Raw genomic sequence first — 19,866 nt, 5'->3', positions numbered from 1 at the left:
TTTTTAAAAACATGAACCATTATATTAGTGTAACCATTAGTTGTATGTGGTGCAGTTGTAGCTGTGTCACTCCCAGGATATTAGAGAGACAAGGTTTGGGAGGTAATATCTTTTACTGGACCAACTTCTGCTGGTGAAAAAGACAAGCTTTCAAGCCACACAGAGCTCTTCTTCAGGTCTGGGAACCATTAGTGACAGTTACACAAATTAACAAATACTTACCCTGTTCTTTCTCCATTAAATGTTCCAGACCTATGATTTTAATAATATTTAGTATTGATTTTATTGAACAATGGTTGTTTTAAAATGTAGCTAATTTAATTCATTTGCAAATGAGTTCTCACAGTAATCTCACATATCATTCTTCAATATTCTTCAGTGTGTGTTTGTTGGTCCAATTCAGTGTTCCTCCCTGGGTGGAATGGTCATAAAAGGCTATTGGAGTGTGCGGGGTTGTAAGGCAGTGAAATATTATTGCAATCTAACACAAAGAAAATCTCGCTCCCCCACTCCCTGCATCCCCTCACCTATTAAGGACAAGTATTCTCTGTCAATCTCTCAAAACACACACTGTAACGATGCTGGTTCTGGCAGGACCCAACTGAGAGTGCCAATTCAGGACAAATTGCTTAAAACAGGGCAGTTACAGCCCAAGGCTGGGGTTTTTCCACCTCGAAGGCAAACCAAACCAGCCAGACAAAGAGGACTTTGGTCTAGCCCCGCTGGCTAACCACAAGTCACTCAAGCAATTCTCTTAGACTCTCCAGTTTCCCAGTATCACCACCAGTGCCACTCGTTATGGGGACAGATTGTTATGAAAACCAATACCCCAGTAAAAGAAAAATGGTTCTCTCGATCCCAAAGAACCAAGCCCCAGACCCAGGTCAATATACAGATCAGATCTTACCCACAAATCACGCTGTTGCCAATCTTTTAGAATCTAAAATCTAAAGGTTTATTCATAAAAGGAAAAAGATAGAGATGAGAGCTAGAATTGGTTAAATGGAATCAATTACATACAGTAATGGCAAAGTTCTTGGTTCAGGCTTGTAGCAGTGATAGAATAAACTGCAAGTTCAAAATCAAGTCTCTGGAGTACATCCACAGCTGGGATGGGTCATTCAGTCCTTTGTTCAGAGCTTCAGTTTGTAGCAAAGTCCCTCCAGCGGTATGAAGCAGGATTGAAGACAAGATGGAGATGAGGCATCAGCCTTTTATATTCTTTTCCAGGTGTAAGAACACCTCTTTGTCCTTACTGTGGAAAATTACAGCAAAATGGAGTATGGAGTCACATGGACAAGTTCCTGCATACTTTGCTGAGTTACAAGGCGTATCTGCCTTCTCTCCATGGGTCAATTGTATAGCTGATGGTCCTTAATGGGTCATCAAGCAGGCTAGGCAGAGCTAACACCAACTTATCTGGGATGTTTCCCAGAAGCATAGCATAAGTTTGAAATACAGACAGTATAGAGCCAATATTCCTAACTTCAACTACAAAATTGATACACACATATAGACAGCATAATCATAACCAGCAAACCATGACCTTGTCTTAGACACCTCATTTGACCCCCTTTATACAAGATTTGGTGCCACTACAGGACCTTGGTTGCAACCATGTTCTATATGGTCCCAGTTCAAGTCAATAACGTGACACACACATATGACATAGACTTATCATCATTGATACATTTTTTACTCTTACTTCTTTAGTGAATGAAAGGAGGTTGTGGGAATGTTTGGCTTCTGATAAGGGGTTTCCAACCTGAAAAGTTTGAGAAATTCTGCTTTGATTCCATCCCTTGTGATTTTTAATGAGCAGTGGGAGGTGATCATGGTCTGCTTATCCTCTGAAAGATATTAGCTTTCCTATGCAGACATGCTTCATCTTGTTGTCTATGGCAGGGCAGCCATGTTTATTCATTTTACACTTGCCGATAGGTAACACATTTTTATTCACACACCTCTTAGAATTCTTATCAGCCTTTGTAACAAAGTGGCCTGTGGCGGGACACTACTGAGAGTATTAATTCAGGACAAATTGCTTAGAGCAGGCAGGACCGGCTCCAGGTTTTTTGCCGCCGACGAAGCAAAAACCCCCCCCCCAGAGTGCCACCCCTTGAAAAGTGCTGTGCCGCCCCAAGCACATGCTTGGAACGCTGGTGCCTAGAGCCGGCCCTGAGAACAGAGCAGTCACAGCCCAAGGCCGGGGGCCCTTCACTACTAAGGCACACCAAACCAGCCAGAGAATCAAACACGTTGAGCTACATGTACATAGCCAATATTCATAACTTCAAATACAAAAATGATACACATCGACAGACAGCATAATTATAACCAGCAAATTACAACCTTTTCATAGACAGCTCACTTGACACCCTTTGTACAAGATTTGGCGCAACTATAGGACCTTGGTTGCAACAGTGATCTATACGGTCACAGTTCATGTCAATGACATCACAGCCTCATTTAAAAAAAAAATCTCTTCTGCCTGTGGAATAAGCAAATCAGCAAGAACTCACCCACACCATTCTTATTATGTGGTGAAAGTTTCCCATACCAGTAAGCGCCACTATTGCTCTCTGTACTTGTCCAATACTATATTAATTCCCTAGTGTATACCAGCCAGACCAAGGCCAGTGAAATGGCATTTGCCTGTGTTATGTTACATCTGACCTAATGTTGTGGTGAGAATCTGGGAAGGTTGCCCGGTCTAAACTGCTGCTGCCTCTAGACAGTCCAGCTGTGGATTTTGCAGCCCTCGAGTGTAGTTCCCTGTAATTTCCATTGCACTGATGTATGTTAACCTGTGCTTGGTGCATTGCCTTGCTGTGCATTTGCACTGTCCTCTCACTTGAGACCTAGTGCTGGCACAGAGCAGCTTGCCCAACTCCGACTGAGACACATGCATGCACTTCTCATTGGTGTTGTCAATATCAGCGTTCATATCATATCAGTGTGAACAGAATATCACCTGGGGCTGGGGTGGGCAGGCCCACTAACTGCTGTGGCATGATGTTACCTTGCTGACTATGAGTCCTATCCCTGAGTAGGCTTGGCAGGACTCAATTTAAATTGATAGATGTTGGTAAAGGTCAATTTCATCTGCACACTGAAATATATGAAAAAAAGTATCCATGGGTAACAGTCGGTGCCAGTGCAGCCTCCATCCTGCACCCTGTGCCTGCAGGGATTGGGTGTCACTGGCCCTGTAGCAGCACAGGGAGCCTTCTCCAATGCTGCTGGCACGGATCCGCTCTCTCCCTCACCAGCTGGGAGTGAGGAAGCTGTCCCTGGACAGGGGGTGGCCTCCCGCACAGCCAGGGGCTCATCCTCCTCACGGCCCTGACCTCTCTGATCTGCCCTGCCAGGACCGCAGCCTCCCCCACAACTTGTGCTTGGGGGTGTCTTGGGCTCCTTGGCCATGCAGGAAGCCCCCTAGAGATCCTCTGTCAGTACTGCCCTAACCTAACTCCCCCTTAATTTCCTGCAGCTGTAAAAATTAAAACCACATAAAATAAAATAAAATAAAATAAAATAAAACACCTTAGAAACAAAAATCAATATTAACTTTCAAAAGTAGAAAAAAAATAAAAATCACATTCTTCCGAGTCTGCCCATGACACTGAGCTCTTTCGTGAGAGTAGGTGTAAACCTGATGCTTATGAAGTTCTGCTTAAAGAAATGGTTTTGCCAGTGTGAGCTGATTGTGATGAGTCAGAAGGAAAACTTACATCCTTGATATGCTCGAGGAGTTCATTTACGCAGCTTGGTGGTGCCAGCAAGAAATATATTAAATCTGAATGAAAGCTTTAATTTGGTCCCTTTAATTTTGGCACTAAACTCTAGAACACGCCCATTTAATTAGATTATTGCTATTTGTACTCACCACCCATCACTGAATTGTAACCTATGCCCCTTTATTTTGCGGTTTCAATCTCCCACTGTTTGCTTTGTCGCTTTCAGGGTTCAAGTGGTGATTGTCAGAGCCAAGTGCTCATGGGAAAAGCTGAAAGCCATTTTGGGAGGCTTTGCTGAAATACATGCAAAGTCTGAATCTCAGTATTACCCACACTCTCTGATCATCAGAGTCTCTACCCCAGCCCTCCATCTTCATAGTGGTGTCCTTGCAACAGAGAATACACAGCAAGCCATTCTAGGAAGGGATATTATTGATTCAGGCTTGGATATTCCATCATCCTCAGGCTCCAGGTTGTGGCAGCTGGCAGCATATGGGAAAAGCCCACCACAGGACACTTTGAAAAACTTTTTTGCATAGCAAAGCCACAGAGGGCTTATCTTAAATCATTTGAGAGGACAAAATACACAGAGGCCTCTGTAGCTTCCTCAAGGCCTCACAGGGCTAACTTTAAATCTCCAAGGCTTTGTTTCAGTACTTTCCCTACTTGGCACAGGTTAGTAGACTGTTAGGAGATGGAAAGCGCTGACTGCAGCTTGAGATGGGGTGGGTCAAGTAGTTGAGCTCCTTTAGTAAGAGAGCAAGAGGAGATAGAGCCAAATTGGGGGGGCAGGGAGGGCATGTGGTCAAGGTTTTCAAGGTTTTCAAGCTCCCTGCTGTGCTTCATAAAAGGAGAATAGCACTGAAAAGAATGACAGCGAAGAACATTTCTGCCACATCTAATTTCTATACTGCTAATGGTTCTATATAACATCAACAGTGAGATGGAAATTGAATGACTTTTAAGTGCACCTATTGTAAGTGGAGTTCTGTGACGTTATTTCTGAGCCATATATTGTCATAGGTGCTGGAACTAGGCCTGGTGGGGGTGCAGTAGCACCCCCCCCCCCCCTTGGTTTGAAATGGTTTCCATCCTATACAGAGGTTACAGTTTTGTTCAATGGCTTTTAACAAACCCCTCCCTGCCCCCCAGTAAAAATTGTTCCAGCACCTATGATACTGCCCTGGATCTAGCTTGCAAACACAGAGATCTCAATGGAAGTTTTGTTAGCTCAAGGTCAGCATATTAAGAGTGTGTTATAAACAACTGGATAGATCATCGTACTCTCCTCTCCTTAGGTTTTTATTGCAATCATTTATAGGGCATCCGTCTCCATAGCACCTTAGTGTACTTTACATGCTTAACACAACCCAGATAAAATGAACAGATAAATTACACATCATTGAGACTTTCAAGAGACAGAGAAAAACAGAGGGATTTCAAAGTGTACAGTTGGTGGGTAAAAGGATGAGTCTTGCATCATGTTCTAAACATGGCCAGGTTTGGGTTCAGGCTATTTTTTGGCAGAAGCAAATTTTAGACATAAAGGCCTGCCAGAGAGAATGCTGTGCCTCTAGATCCTTAGACAATTACCTGAAGAGTTCTTGATGAGCGCAGGTAGGGCTACAGGTCACAGAGGGAGAGGCTTTCAGAGGTATGTCTGCAATTAAACACGTATGGCTGGCCCATGCCAGCTGACTCTGCTTTGCCGGGCTGAGGCTGGAGCCCAGGCACTGGGACTGTCCCCACTTGCTGGGTCCCAGAGCTTGGGCTGCCGCCTGAGCCCGATTGTCTGCACCGCAGCGTTACAGCCCCGCAGCCCATGCTCTGTGAGGTCAAGTCAGCTGACGCAGGTTAGCTGTGGTGTTTAAATGCAGTGTAGACATACCCTTAGGTGTGTGGCCCCGAAAGTTCTGGTTGCTCAGAATCCCTAGATGTTTTCCTGCATAGTGTTTTAGGAGTGTAGGGCCATGATTCTTCAGCTGATCCCACAGAGGTGCCGGGGACTCTCCCCCTTCTTGCAGCAAGCATGGGGGCTGGCATTGGCATTCATATTCAGGAACCACAAGGAAGCTGTTGGGCAGGTGCCTCTTGCCTACTCTTGTGTATTGTCTTAAACTACATTAATTCTTCAGAGCTGCGACTGTTTCATACAATGGGCTGGTCTACACTACAGCTGTAAGTCAACCTAAGTTATGCTACTTGAGTTACATAACTTACGTAACTGAAGTCTATGTAACATAGGTTGACTTACAGTGGTGTCTACACCGCTCTGTGTCGATGGGAGATGCTTTCCCCTCTGACTTCCCTTACGCTTCTCGGAGAGCTGGAGTACAGAAGTTGACAGGAGAGCACTCTGCCATCGACTTAGTGGGTCTTCTCCAGACCTGCTAAATAGACACCTCCGCATCTATCGCAGCAGCGCCGATTTAGCCTTAAGTATAGACATGCCCTATATGTTTGTACAGCACTTAGCACAGTGGGGCCCAGTGCTGACTGGCACCTCTGAGCACTGTTGAAATATGAATAATAATAATGAACAATAAGTTGAAACCTTGATGCTCCAGTAAGGTAAAGGAAGTACTAGCATGCACAATGTACAATAAATACATGTGGACTAGAATTACGCACTTACACCTGGCTTTGTGTAATTTTGGAGAAAAACAAATAAAGCAGATCAATTTTCTTCAGAAATATCTGGGTCTGTTAATGTTTTACATTACTTTATATATGAAATCCAGATCTGCCAAGTGTCTGTGTTCAAAAATCTCTTCTGCAGGTGATGAAACAGCATAATTGTTTATGAAGATTTTTTTTTCTGAGGGGATTTTTTTATTCAAAATATTCCTCATACTTTGCCTTTTCCAAAATTTAAAAGAGACAATCAGAGAATCAGAGACAATAAAAACACCTGTGCTTGTCAGGTTTTACTACAGACATACTACTTCATGCTACTCAATAGGAAAAATCACATTTTTAAAAAAGCAACACATTCTTTGAAATAGGCTGTGTTGGGGCTGCACGGAAGGAAGGAATTAGCCTATCACATTGAGGTGCCTGCATAGGATTGTGTGTGTGTGGGCACGGTGGGAAGGGAAACCAGAACGTGATCTTGTGGGGAACTGGTCCTCATGCAGTTCTGCACAGTGCTGGTGTTTGCCAGGGTCAGAAATTATGGGGTGGGAATTCATGTATCCCATTGTAAGAGTAAAATAATACATGCAGTGGGGCGTTTAGCATGTGCGAATCTCTATGTGGGGAGGAGGAAGGATTAGTGATAATGTTTTCAGCCCTCCATGTCTTGCTGCAAGAAAGCTTCAAAGATGATGCACCTTGTCTATACAATGTATATGTATGTATAGAATACATAAACCCAAACAAGAGTAGCAATGGACCTGAACTAGAACAGTTTGGATCAGAACTATCTTCCTTCTCCTCAGACTTCCCTACTCAGGTCTTTCTCTATATGGGCAGAACCAGCAAACTGTATTCAAACACCCTCAACTTTGGGGAAATTCAGATCCAATTTCTGGTCCAAACTTTCTGAGTCAGGTCCATCTCTAAACAAGAATAACTTCTCCACAGGAATGAATGCAATTCAAATATGCAGGTAATTGTGATGTGGTTGTTTGAGAATCTCCTGTAATTACAGTTGACTAGAATGTGTAGCTGCAGCAGCTGGACACCCGATCCACCACTTTTATCAGTCTTGCACCTTTGTGCATGAGAGATGCTTTGCAGCAATACCAGTCCATTGTCCATTTGCCTTCACAAGCAAATCTCTCAACTGGCAGGGAACGGTCAATCTGTCAGAGATAGTCATTCTGGTGGTATTGCTCAGTCCCTCATTGACAGTTACTGAGGTATGCCAAGTGAAAAAACAACGTTAGATTTTAAAGTAACAGTTCAATACTCCTTGAAAGGTATTTAACAACATGAATTTGATTTCAGGTCCATTTTAGTTCATTTCACTCCAGGCTGATTTCTTGTATGTCATGGGGTGAATCCATTGTTTCCAAGTGTCTCTATTTGTTTTAGTCTTGTTTTTGCTGTCAATGTGAGACAACTGAGAGAGAAGCTTATATTGGAAAAAAGATGCCAGAGTGAGCCTAATTTTCTAGACAGTTGAAAAAATTCTTTCCCCACAAATCTTGCAGCTTTAATAATTGTGTGTTATGCCCCAATATATTTTGAACTGCACAGAACACTGGTATTTATTGTGCATGTTTTTCATTTTGCTCCTTATTTATCTACCAGAAAATATTTATTGAAAAGCCCTCAACATTTTTTCCTGGTCTTCACAACTTTACTGTGATACCTGACCGGGATCCCAGAAGGTTCAGTTAGATAAACATCAAACAGGTAGAGAGTCCCTGCTTCCAATCCCTTGATGGTCTGTGTGGTAACTGCTCGTCGTAGATTTATATCATAGAAATATTTGCACAGCACTTTCTCAGAGTTGTGTCTGGATTTGGGCCCTGAGCACCTGTCTGCACTCCTCACCTCCATCCAAACTTGATCCTCTTTGATCCTTTTCTTGTACACACAGTACTTGCTCTGCTCTTGTGTTCCTAGCCAGGCAATGGTGACTGAATTGCAGGTCCTCAGTTTACTGAAGGACTTGATTTTTAAGCTTTCTGGAAGAAGTGGGAAGAAAGGCTTGTGGAAGTGAGAGGATACTTGAACTTTCACAGAAGAATTAGTATGGTCCATGGACCTTAGCTGCACCAAATACGTGTCCAGCAGCTTTCCCTTCAGTGAGAAATGTCTGAAGCCTGCAATGTTTTCTGAGGCCAGTACTTTACCATTCCTTGTTATCTGAACCCCTACGTGGCCACTACAAGATTGAAAGATGAATTGGATCTTCTTGTGTCTAGCCTGGTACTGCAAGCTGTAGAATTTCTGCTTTTTCCCATCCAGGGTTAGATGAATTACCTTCCCATCCTTCAGCTCAATAACTTTAGGCTCAGGTTCCTCAAGAGTTCTTGCAAATGTTCCAGTGTAGGCAGCACTTGCATTAGTGAGGAGGTTGACTACAAAAACATCAAAGTAATATTGAGTGCTGGGTCTAAGGTTGGGCACTGTATAAGTATTCTTGGTGCCCATGCATATCTGCCTCACTTCCCCATTACTAACCCTGTTGATGATACTTAATTCACTATTGGACAGTATCATCACCTGTTGATGGTCTAGAAGATATGGAAAGAGAGAAAGAGCTAGTGCTGGTGGCGATTTCATACCTGAAGATCTGATAGCTGTCTCAGCTGCACATAAACTCTTGTAGTTGTGTTTTTCATTGACAAGAAGACAATACTGGATGTTTTCTTTGTGCTTTAAGACCGATGGGCTGTGTTTCCAAGCTAGAGTCACAGTTGCATGGCCAATACCGATAACATCTATGCGTGGATCTAATGGAAGTTCTGGATACAGATGCCCAGATGTTGTGTCAGTTGTTAAGTATACAGTAATGTGTGTGTCTCGTTCAATTGATAGGAACTCCAGCATATAGAAAGCAGAATAGGAAGACATACCCATATAAGTCTCCACAGAATTTCCTTTATAGTTAAATATCATGGACACCAACTTTGGAATCTTCTGAGATTTTGTGGCTTCAAGAGTGTCATAATCACCTGCACGTGAAAAGCAGACTCATCAAAAGCAGACCCAATTGTTTTTCTTTTCATGCCCCGCAACAATTCATCACTTAGCTTCTCAGTTTTATTATTCATATGCCAGAGAAATTCCTCTTGCTACTAGTATTTTATTCTTTAGTGGCTATTCTTTTAATATTGCAAGAGAGAAATAATTTTTTCAAACAGACTATAATTAAACTCCCAGTTGCACATATATTGACCTATATAGTACCGGATGTCATTGCAACATTTCACTTTCTGTCAGTGTTTCTTCCTGTACTTTACTTAGGACACTGACATTTTGTGTAGTACGAGTTTCCTTTACTCTGATTTTGTGCCTTTACCTGCCTTGTATGAACAAAAAAAGCCAGAGGCTTTGAAGGAATGCCCACTGAGCTAACTAGTCAAGTGAATCTCCCTGCTAATTAACATCTTGATTCTGGCAGTGTCTAGCTTTTTTAATAATTAAAAAAATGTTATTTTTTTAAACCTATGAAATGATTCTGGAAATTATAAAAGAGAATTAAATTTTCTTTTAACTTGAGGGAAACATAGCTCCGGATTATTCTATGCCTATTGCCTTGTACATTGTATTCCCAGGGAAGTAGAAATGACCCAAATTCTTCCCTCTGCTGCACATTGTTACAAAGAGCAGAAAAGAGGAAATACCAGCCCAAGAGGTCTGAAGCACAAAGAAGGGTGTGAGACGGCTCTGTCAAGAGCACTTCCCTCCCTCCCTGCTGATCTTATGGAACACTCTCCATATGAACATTGTATAGTTGGGGTCCTTGGGTTTTGGGGTGGGTTCTAGTTGTTAATAGTGGAACTGGGGAGTACCCACACTATTTTCCATGCTCCCCTGGCAGCCTGGCAGATATCCAGGTGAGATTCCAGATTAACAAAGCTCATTGCATTGTTAACTCCCCCACCTCAGCTTCTCTTACACTTCCGAAAGAATACGAGCACATGGCTATGGTGGAGGGAACAAGGGCCAGCATCCTTGTCTGTGGCCATAAACTTGTCCTTTTCTTACACTACCCAGAGAAGAGAATTCGTCAGAAACTGAATTTTATCTTGCGGGACTCTATTGAAGTCAATGGCAAAAATACCATTTATTCCAATAGGGCCAGGATTTCACCTGTGGAGTTTTGGGTCCTATTTTTCCAAACCCACAGGTAAGTCCACAGGAAGGGAGATTTGGACCTATAACTTCAAGTTTGCCCAGGCCATTTTTGTTGGTAGTGAGATTTCCTAGATTGGTGACACTTCTTATGAATGGGCTACTTTCCCTCCTGCAGTGATCAGACAGATTTAAGGTTCCTTCCATTTAGCTCTTACCACGTGCTGCTTTTCCAAGGAAGTTTGTTGATGCCTTATGTACCAGTATACTCCATTCAATGGGAACATCACAGGGTGTCACGGTTACCGTGAAAGGAGCTGGGGCTCTGTCTTCCTCCAGAATGAAACAGTACCTGAAAATGTGGATTAAAAATGAACTGGAGGCATTAAGAAACACAGTCATACTGCAGAATCCCAGCAGGTAAATTAGCCATTCATACTGAAGATCTGAAAACTACATTCCACTGTAGGTAATAACGACAATTCTACTATTAGGTACATTAAAGCAATAGCCTAGAGAGTGATCTACATTTTCTTATGTTAAAAGAATACATATTGTGTTTCTTTCTAATCCACAAAGGTTTTCTTCAATATTGTCTATTTATTACCGGGTAGATGTATTTCACAATACTGACTTTTTAGACTCTATGGGACAAGTAAATACTATGGTATAATGGAATTAGGAAAGTGACTTCTATTAGAGCTCCATTCCCAAGCTAACACTAGGGAAACAAGCATGTGTTTGACCAAAATGGGATACCCAGGTTTCTTGCTTGGAGCAACCAACAATGGGTTCTGTAAGAATAATATAGTATGTGAGCATCACTCCGTCTTCCAAAGGTCTGAGTCTAAGAGGATCCATTTCGTACGTAGTTCTACTTGTTCTTGATTGGCAGTGTGAGGATGCTACTCCTCAGCTCTCCATCCCAACATGCCACTAGTCTCTCTAGTTGCAATGAGTCTACTCTGCTCATCTGGAGGCTTATACATAGCTTGAAGACATTCATGAAAGCTACTTGATACAAAATTTATATGGGCAGTGAATGCCCTCCATGCATATGGGAAGTAGCTCCCACTCAATGCCCCAAAAGTGATGATTATACAGAGATTCAATTTCTTAACTCTACCTTTGCCTCCTGGTCGAAATGCACTTGGGTAGCACCACAAATGTACTTGCCACTCTGCTAGCATACTGAACCCTCCCTGGAATCCTTAATCTAACCTAACAAGAGTTCAGTTGAACATATTTACTTTGAAAATTTGGCCCACTGTGTATCACTGGTACAAAGTGACATCGGTTCCTGACTGATTCCAGTAAAGCCTAATCTCCAGCTTTACTCCTTTGCTCTTTGTCTGCTCAGGCTCTCAGTGGACTGAGTATGGCCATAAAGACAGGTGGACTCTATTAGATCACAGTACAATAAAATATAAGTAATTATAGTTTTATACTCATTGGTGAGATGTTATGGACACATAAGGTCACCTCAGAGAGTTTTTACTTATTTTCGGGGTATTGCTACTGGGCCAGAATTAAAGTTGTTTGGTTCCCACTGAGTATTTCCATATTTTTCAAATGTTTCATCTTCTTTTAATTTAAACCTGGGCTCTAAATTTTCTGGTTTTATGTTTGATCTTTGGAAAACTATAAGGTTCTTGTGAGGCTTTCAGTGCTTATAATTAAGTGCATACTTCAAGCCTTTATTCTAGCTGAACCAAGTTAAAAAAAATAATCTGGAAATTGATATGTACCTGTTAAACCACATGCTATAAACCCCTCTTTCTCTTAGACTTTCAATTTCTATGTCCCTTTAACAGGGAGAATTCTTAGGTTCATTCTTGTAGTCATAATTTTGTTATATAACTACATGTGCAGTGTCCTGTTTTCTTTCTGCACAGTGCCCATCAGGACTGAGCCATCTGGCTTACACTCTGCTCTTTGACCATTCTGCAGGAATGTATATCAGATCTATTGACACTAATAATGTTGGTTAGTGTCCAAGGAGTATTTTGGCTGAATCTTGTTAAAGGACATCTCTTCCCAGATATCTATCTGAGGTAGATACAGGGTACCAGACACACACATACATATATATAAATATATATATATATATATATATATATATACATATATATATACACATACACACACACAGATTTGACTACATACAAAATTCACAGCATTTTGGGAAGTCCAGGTTAACCTTCAATGGAATTTCCATATTAAAAATTCTTTTGATCTATGCAAGCTTTAGTACTGCTCACCAAATACACAACTAAGCATGCAGTACATCTGAAAGCTGATTTTCAGTTTTAAAGTATACACTTATTGTAATGATTTGGGTAGTTAATTTATTGAGGAAAAATATTTGCAACTGACTTTGACCTGAGGCCCTGGTGCTCCTACAGTTTTGTAGGTCAACTGATTAAGATATCACCTGGATATGCAGCAATAGCTATTCACATTTGGAGCCTAATGTAAACTCAGCAGTAATTGCATCAATTAAGAGCTAAATAGGGAAAAATCTTACAATGAATCTACATAGCTGAAATCTATCTTAAAAAATCACTCCAGATTCTAGTTAAGTTTTTCAACTAAGAAGGCAAAAAAAGGAAGGGGAGGCTGGAAGGAGATATTGGAAGATACTTTCAAGGGACAGCAATATTGCATTGCTTGGCTCAGGGTACTAAAGGTAGCACTGCCAGAGCATTGCAGGTAAGGAGTGTACAGCAGTTATCTCCTTGATATTAGCAGTAGCAAGTCTGCATGTGCCATAGGGCAGGAAATGAAAAATAACATATGCGAATTTGTATTGAATGATTTGCTCCTACCTTTTAGGTATATCCTTCAACAGGTGGACTGTGGTTTCCTTACCATCTACAAGAATCAGGGAATGATTACAGTTGAAGAGATCACTCTTGAAGCTGTGTTGGGAACTGGTGGGCACCTTTATAGAATGACACAAACACATGGCCACGAGAAGATGGAAAGGCAGGTAAATCCAGAATCTGAACATCTTCAGCACTACAAGTTGGGGTAATAAAAGTTTATAGCGATTGTTACCATTGGGGAAAACAAAACAAACAAACAACCACAAAAACCTCTCCTTTCATGTACCTCTCATTGTGCTTTGCCAATAATCATTATTGTCACAAATGGTAAAAAAAAATCAGTGTGCTGCAGAATGCTGCTAATCTGCACTTTGCTAAATCATTTATATTCACAGAGAAATGTCTCAGTCTTGTCCCAGCTCTCAGCAAAGATTAAATAGCAGAAGCTGTAGTAAGGGCTCATATTACCAAATATATGTATAATACAGTGTATATATTGCATGAGTATAATATGAAGAAGAGAATTATCAATAAAACTAAAAACAGCTGACAAATGAATGGACAAAATACATTTGAAGATACCTTATCCTGGCTTATTTATTGCATTAGTTCACTTGGTAATTTTACAGATTCAGTAATTTGCAAGGAGTCTCCCAATCACAAATTAGTGCTAATCTATTGTATTCCTAATGCTGCTGCCACCTGTGTTTTTTGTAATTCTATTTTTATTTCATACTGATTGTAAATTCATCAGGATTACAGATATGTGCACAGAAAACAAATGATATAAAAGGGAAAAGAGTATATGGAGAAGAAGGTGGTAGACCCCAGGTGAGAGACAATGTGTTGGGACATAGTAGATTTTAAATTCTTTCAGAGTAGCAGCCGTGTTAGTCTGTATCCGCAAAAAGAAGAACAGGAGGACTTGTGGCACCTTAGAGACTAACAAATTTATTAGAGCATAAGCTTTCGTGGACTATAGCCCACTTCTTCGGATGCATATAGAATGGAACATATATTGAGGAGATATATATACACACATACAGAGAGCATAAACAGGTGGGAGTTGTCTTACCACCTCTGAGAGGCCAATTAATTAAGAGAAAAAAAACTTTTGAAGTGATAATCAAGCTAGCCCAGCACAGACAGACAGTTAGATAACAAGTGTGAGAATACTTACAAGGGGAGATAGATTTCAATGTTTGTAATGGCCCAACCATTCCCAGTCCTTATTTAAACCGGAGTTGATTGTGTCTAGTTTGCATATCAATTCTAGCTCAGCAGTTTCTCGTTGGAGTCTGTTTTTGAAGTTTTTCTGTTGTAATATAGCCACCCGCAGGTCTGTCACTGAATGACCAGACAGGTTAAAGTGTTCTCCCACTGGTTTTTGAGTATTTTGATTCCTGATGTCAGATTTGTGTCCATTAATTCTTTTGCGTAGAGACTGTCCGGTTTGGCCAATGTACATGGCAGAGGGGCATTGCTGGCACATGATGGCATATATCACATTGGTAGATGTGCAGGTGAACGAGCCCCTGATGGTATGGCTGATGTGATTAGGTCCTATGATGATGTCACTGGAATAGATATGTGGACAGAGTTGACATCGGGGTTTGTTACAAGGATAGGTTCCTGGGTTAGTGGTTTTGTTCAGTGATGTGTGGTTGCTGGTGAGTATTTGCTTTAGGTTGGGGGGTTGTCTGTAAGCGAGGACAGGTCTGTCTCCCAAGATCTGAGAGAGTAAAGGATCATCTTTCAGGATAGGTTGTAGATCTCTGATGATGCGCTGGAGAGGTTTTAGTTGGGGGCTGAAGGTGACAGCTAGTGGTGTTCTGTTATTTTCTTTGTTGGGCCTGTCTTGTAGGAGGTGACTTCTGGGTACTCGTCTGGCTCTGTCAATCTGTTTTTTCACTTCAGCAGGTGGGTATTGTAGTTTTAAGAATGCTTGATAGAGATCTTGTAGGTGCTTGTCTCTATCCAAGGGATTGGAGCAAATGCGGTTATATCTTAGAGCTTGGCTGTAGACAATGGATCGTGTGGTGTGTCCTGGATGGAAGCTGGAGGCATGTAGGTAAGTGTAGCGGTCAGTAGGTTTCCGGTATAGGGTGGTATTTATGTGACCATCGCTTATTAGCACAGTAGTGTCCAGGAAATGGACCGCTTGTGTGGATTGATCTAGGCTGAGGTTGATGGTGGGATGGAAATTATTGAAATCATGGTGAAATTCCTCAAGGGCTTCTTTTCCATGGGTCCAGATGATGAAGATGTCATCAATGTAGCGCAAGTAGAGTAGGGGCGTTAGGGGACGAGAGCTAAGGAAGCGTTGTTCTAAGTCAGCCATAAAAATGTTGGCATATTGTGGGGCCATGTGGGTACCCATAGCAGTGCCGCTGACTTGAAGGTATATATTGTCCCCAAATGTGAAATAGTTGTGGGTGAGGACAAAATCACAAAGTTCAGCCACCAGGTTAGCTGTGATATTATCAGGGATACTGTTCCTGATAGCTTGTAGTCCATCTTTGTGTGGAATATTGGTGTAGAGGGCTTCTACGTCCATAGTGGCCAGGATGGTGTTTTCTGGAAGATCACCGATGGATTGTAGTTTCCTCAGGAAGTCAGTGGTGTCTCGAAGATAGCTGGGAGTGCTGGTAGCGTAGGGTCTGAGGAGAGAGTCTACATAACCAGACAAGCCTGATGTTAGGGTGCCAATGCCTGAGATGATGGGGCGTCCAGGATATCCAGGTTTATGGATCTTGGGTAGCAAATAGAATACCCCTGGTCGGGGTTCTAGGCATGTGTCTGTACAGATTTGTTCCTGTGCTTTGTCAGGGAGTTTTTTTAGCAGATGGTGTAGTTTCTTTAGGTAATCCTCAGTGGGATCAGAGGATAATGGCCTGTAGAATGTGGTGTTAGAGAGCTGTCTAGCAGCCTCCTGGTCATATTCCAATTTATTCATGATGACGACAGCACCTCCTTTGTCAGCCTTTTTGATTATGATGTCAGGGTTGTTTCTGAGGCTGTAGATGGCGTTGTGTTCTGCATGGCTGAGGTTATGTGGCAAGTGATGTTGCTTTTCCACAATTTCAGCCTTTGCACGTCGACGGAAGCACTCTATGTAGAAATCCAGTCTGTTGTTTCGACCGTCCGGAGGAGTCCACGCAGAATCCTTTTTTTTGTAGTGCTGGTAGGGAGGATTCTGTGGGTTAGTATGCTGTTCAGAGGTATGTTGGAAATATTCTTTGAGTCGGAGACGTCGAAAGTAGGATTCTAGGTCACCGCAGAACTGTATCATATTCATGGGTCTGGAGGGACAAAAGGAGAGGCCCCGAGATAGGACAGACTCTTCTGCTGGGCTAAGAGTATAGCTGGAAAGATTAACAATATTGCTGGGTGGGTTAAGGGAACTACTGTTGTGGCTGCTTGTGGCATGTAGCAGTTTAGATAGTTTAGTGTCCTTTTTCCTTTGTAGAGAGGCAAAGTTTGTCTTGTAAATGGCTTGTCTAGTTTTTGTAAAGTCTATCCATGAGGAAGTTTGTGTGGAAGGTTGGTTTCTTATGAGAGTATCCAGTTCTGAGAGCTCATTCTTAATCTTTCCTTGTTTGCTGTATAGGATGCTGATCAGGTGATTTCGCAGTTTCTTTGAGAGTGTGTGACACAGTCTCTCAGCATAGTCTGTGTGATATGTAGATTGTAATGGATCTCAAAAATCAAATACTCAAAAACCAGTGGGAGAACACTTTAACCTGTCTGGTCATTCAGTGACAGACCTGCGGGTGGCTATATTACAACAGAAAAACTTCAAAAACAGACTCCAACGAGAAACTGCTGAGCTAGAATTGATATGCAAACTAGACACAATCAACTCCGGTTTAAATAAGGACTGGGAATGGTTGGGCCATTACAAACATTGAAATCTATCTCCCCTTGTAAGTATTCTCACACTTGTTATCTAACTGTCTGTCTGTGCTGGGCTAGCTTGATTATCACTTCAAAAGTTTTTTTTCTCTTAATTAATTGGCCTCTCAGAGGTGGTAAGACAACTCCCACCTGTTTATGCTCTCTGTATGTGTGTATATATATCTCCTCAATATATGTTCCATTCTATATGCATCCGAAGAAGTGGGCTATAGTCCACGAAAGCTTATGCTCTAATAAATTTGTTAGTCTCTAAGGTGCCACAAGTCCTCCTGTTCTTCTTTTTTTTAAATTCTTTGTGTCTTTTATTTAGAGGAAGCCTGTATTATAATGCAACGATTGGACAAATAGTTCTGAAATTCCAGCACTTTATATCTTCTTCCTTCCAGCATTCTCTCTCAGTAGGTGTACTTTAGGATGTTTCCAGTCAATCTCTGCAGTCTCTTGGTTTTAAACTAATGGTAGTTTGCACCCATGTCCCTCTGATTCAGACTTTTAAAATGTCATATTTTCCCCTTTGCTGAGACACTTTATTATCTGCAGGGAATGTAGTCAAGGAGCATGTGAGGCTTAGGCAGTTCCAGCAATGGGTCTGTGAAAATGCAGATGCTGTTAAAAATGGAACACCACATCTATGATGTATAGAGCTACACAAATAAAAAGGGTTAAGTAAGTACTGGAACTTTCTGCAGTGTATTATTGTGTTAGATTGCTCATTATCCTCATAGTATTCTTCCATCTGCCTCACATTAATCTAAGGAGAGAGAGAGAGCGAGAAGTGATGGACCTGAGAGAAGGGGAGAAGAACAAGTCTCTTCAAAACTGATGTGAAATGCAGGGCAGTGCGTTGGTAGGCAGGGGGTGCTCTGTGAGCAGTATCTCTTTTGAAAAAAGACAACCTCTTGCAACTTATAAGCAATAGGAAGGAGTAAAGACATCAGCAAATGTGATTATCAGCCAGTAAAAGATGAGCGAATAAAAGAAAAATAATCTGTGACATGAGGAATCCATGATGTATAATCAGTACAGTTTTTGTGACTGGCACTTTCCTTTTGTAGCCTGTGTTAAGAAGAACTCAGCAAGTCAAAAAGTCTACAGCTTAGCTGAGCTACTGCTCATTAACAATAATATTTATAAGTGGAGCAGAGTTTTAATATTTCCATCTTGGTCCTGTACATTTAAGTATAGTTCTGAATCTATTTGCAGATTATCATGTGGAAAACTTGTTTTCATTGGTGATTTCCAAAATAACTAGTATGTCTCACAGGCTATGATACTACAGAACATCCTATTTAACATCTTAATATCCTGTTCCATTCCACTTTGAAAATGTGTTGGTAACATTTAAAACACCTGACGAATAAAATATAGAACTATGCTAATAAGTCTAGCAAGAGTTGCGAATATTATTCTTCCTCTTGATTACTTGCGTAAATCCCTTTACAATAAAGCTTTTCCTCTGATGGTAATGTTTCTCTGTCACTTTTGCCATTCTTTTGTTCTAACTATAGCTTATTAGCTCAAAATTTAACCCTGGAAGTATTTTTCTTTACCTTTTAATAAGGCATCCAAATTGCCCAGCACTTCAGAGTTTTTACTCTTGCTGCTGTTTAAATGGTATTTTGCAAACAACATTCACATAGTGTCTGCAGTATTTTTGTTTTTTGGGGGTTTTTTTTGTCTAGGAAAGAAAAACAAACAAGTAAACAAACACCATACATAATCAGCTTATCCTTAATAGAACATCATCCTAAAGGCTGACTTCTCTTGATTACACAGACAACATACTCTCAGATTCTTGGAGACACCTTTTGCAAAAACAAACAAAACAAAAACTAAAAACAACAACTGTTCTTACCTATTGTGTTTATAGACAGATGCTCCTCAGACCACTCTCTTATTTGCAGAAGCAAAATAAAACAAAACAACATAGACTTTTCAGATCTCTGTAGATAGATGAAAACCAAAACTATGAAACCAGTTTAAGAGGACAGAATTGATTTTTCCATATAGCTCCCACATAGACATTAACTAATGCCTGCAGTCTTTCAAAAGGGGAGGGTTTTTGTGTTTTTTGGTAACCTGTGTAATTTTGAAATCTTCAAAGTCTAAGTTGTTGTTTCATTTCTCAAATGTCTTCTGTGGAAAAAAGTGCATGCATGTATTCTCCCTCAGACAGTGAGACCTTATTCTTTGCACAAGGTGTCAGCCAGACTGTTAACGCAGCCTAATCCCACCGGTGGCTGGCCAGAGATTGGGTCTTTGACAGAAATGCATGGAGAGGAGGAGGGGGTGAGAGAGAAAGAGAGTGTGAACACATTTAACTCCTTTTATTCCACAGTATTAGCCAGCTATGGGGCATAGCTATCTCTGCATGAAACTTATAGTGTTGTATTAATGGCTCTGTGATTCTTCTAAACTGCCCTTTGAGTATTCGCAATCTCATTCAAACTGAATGCATCCCTTGAAATAGGAGGTGGAATGTGCAGTTTCTTAGACCTGCAATATCCCCAGCACTGGAGAAGTTCCATATTATTTCAGATGTATTTAATTTCTGTATTTTTTATGTCCCAAAGGGTGCCAATTCAAACACAAAAGGAAGTGAGAAAAGTTATGAGGAAGGGACTGCT

At 41.2% G+C, this 19,866-nt stretch overlaps 1 protein-coding gene across 2 annotated transcripts; it reads right to left on the bottom strand.

Moving 5' to 3' along the window:
* Window positions 1-883: 883 nt before the first annotated feature.
* Window positions 884-19,474, bottom strand: LOC101948997 (protein NDNF-like). Of its 2 annotated transcripts, none has more exons than XM_042854729.2 (4): window positions 19,095-19,474; window positions 13,322-13,514; window positions 10,712-10,845; window positions 884-9,370 (listed from the first exon to the last, which is right to left on the bottom strand). In XM_042854729.2, exons 1-4 carry the CDS (start codon window positions 19,165-19,167, stop codon window positions 8,019-8,021), a joined length of 1,752 nt encoding a protein of 583 aa, XP_042710663.2. In that variant the 5' UTR covers window positions 19,168-19,474; the 3' UTR covers window positions 884-8,018. The 2 variants fall into 2 exon arrangements, with proteins under 2 accessions (XP_042710663.2, XP_005307526.3); XM_005307469.4 differs by lacking the exon at window positions 19,095-19,474 and adding an exon at window positions 18,790-18,909.
* Window positions 19,475-19,866: the final 392 nt, after the last annotated feature.

Source organism: Chrysemys picta, chromosome 7 (assembly GCF_011386835.1).
Source record: "Chrysemys picta bellii isolate R12L10 chromosome 7, ASM1138683v2, whole genome shotgun sequence".
Taxonomy (NCBI): Eukaryota; Metazoa; Chordata; order Testudines; family Emydidae; genus Chrysemys; species Chrysemys picta.
Note: the sequence above shows the minus strand (reverse complement) of the source record. Positions and strands in the feature narration are given on the sequence as shown.

What these genes read in the sequence shown, in the direction of transcription:
- LOC101948997 (XM_005307469.4), bottom strand. Translation starts at nt 18,871, where the DNA reads ATGTTGTTTGCAAAATACCATTTAAACAGCAGCAAGAGTAAAAACTCT. An exon ending in TTGAAGGATATACCTAAAAG is followed by an intron (nt 10,846 to 13,321) that starts GTAGGAGCAAAT and finishes CCACATTTTCAG; the next exon opens with GTACTGTTTCATTCTGGAGG. An exon ending in CCTTGGAAAAGCAGCACGTG is followed by an intron (nt 9,371 to 10,711) that starts GTAAGAGCTAAA and finishes TTTCACGTGCAG; the next exon opens with GTGATTATGACACTCTTGAA.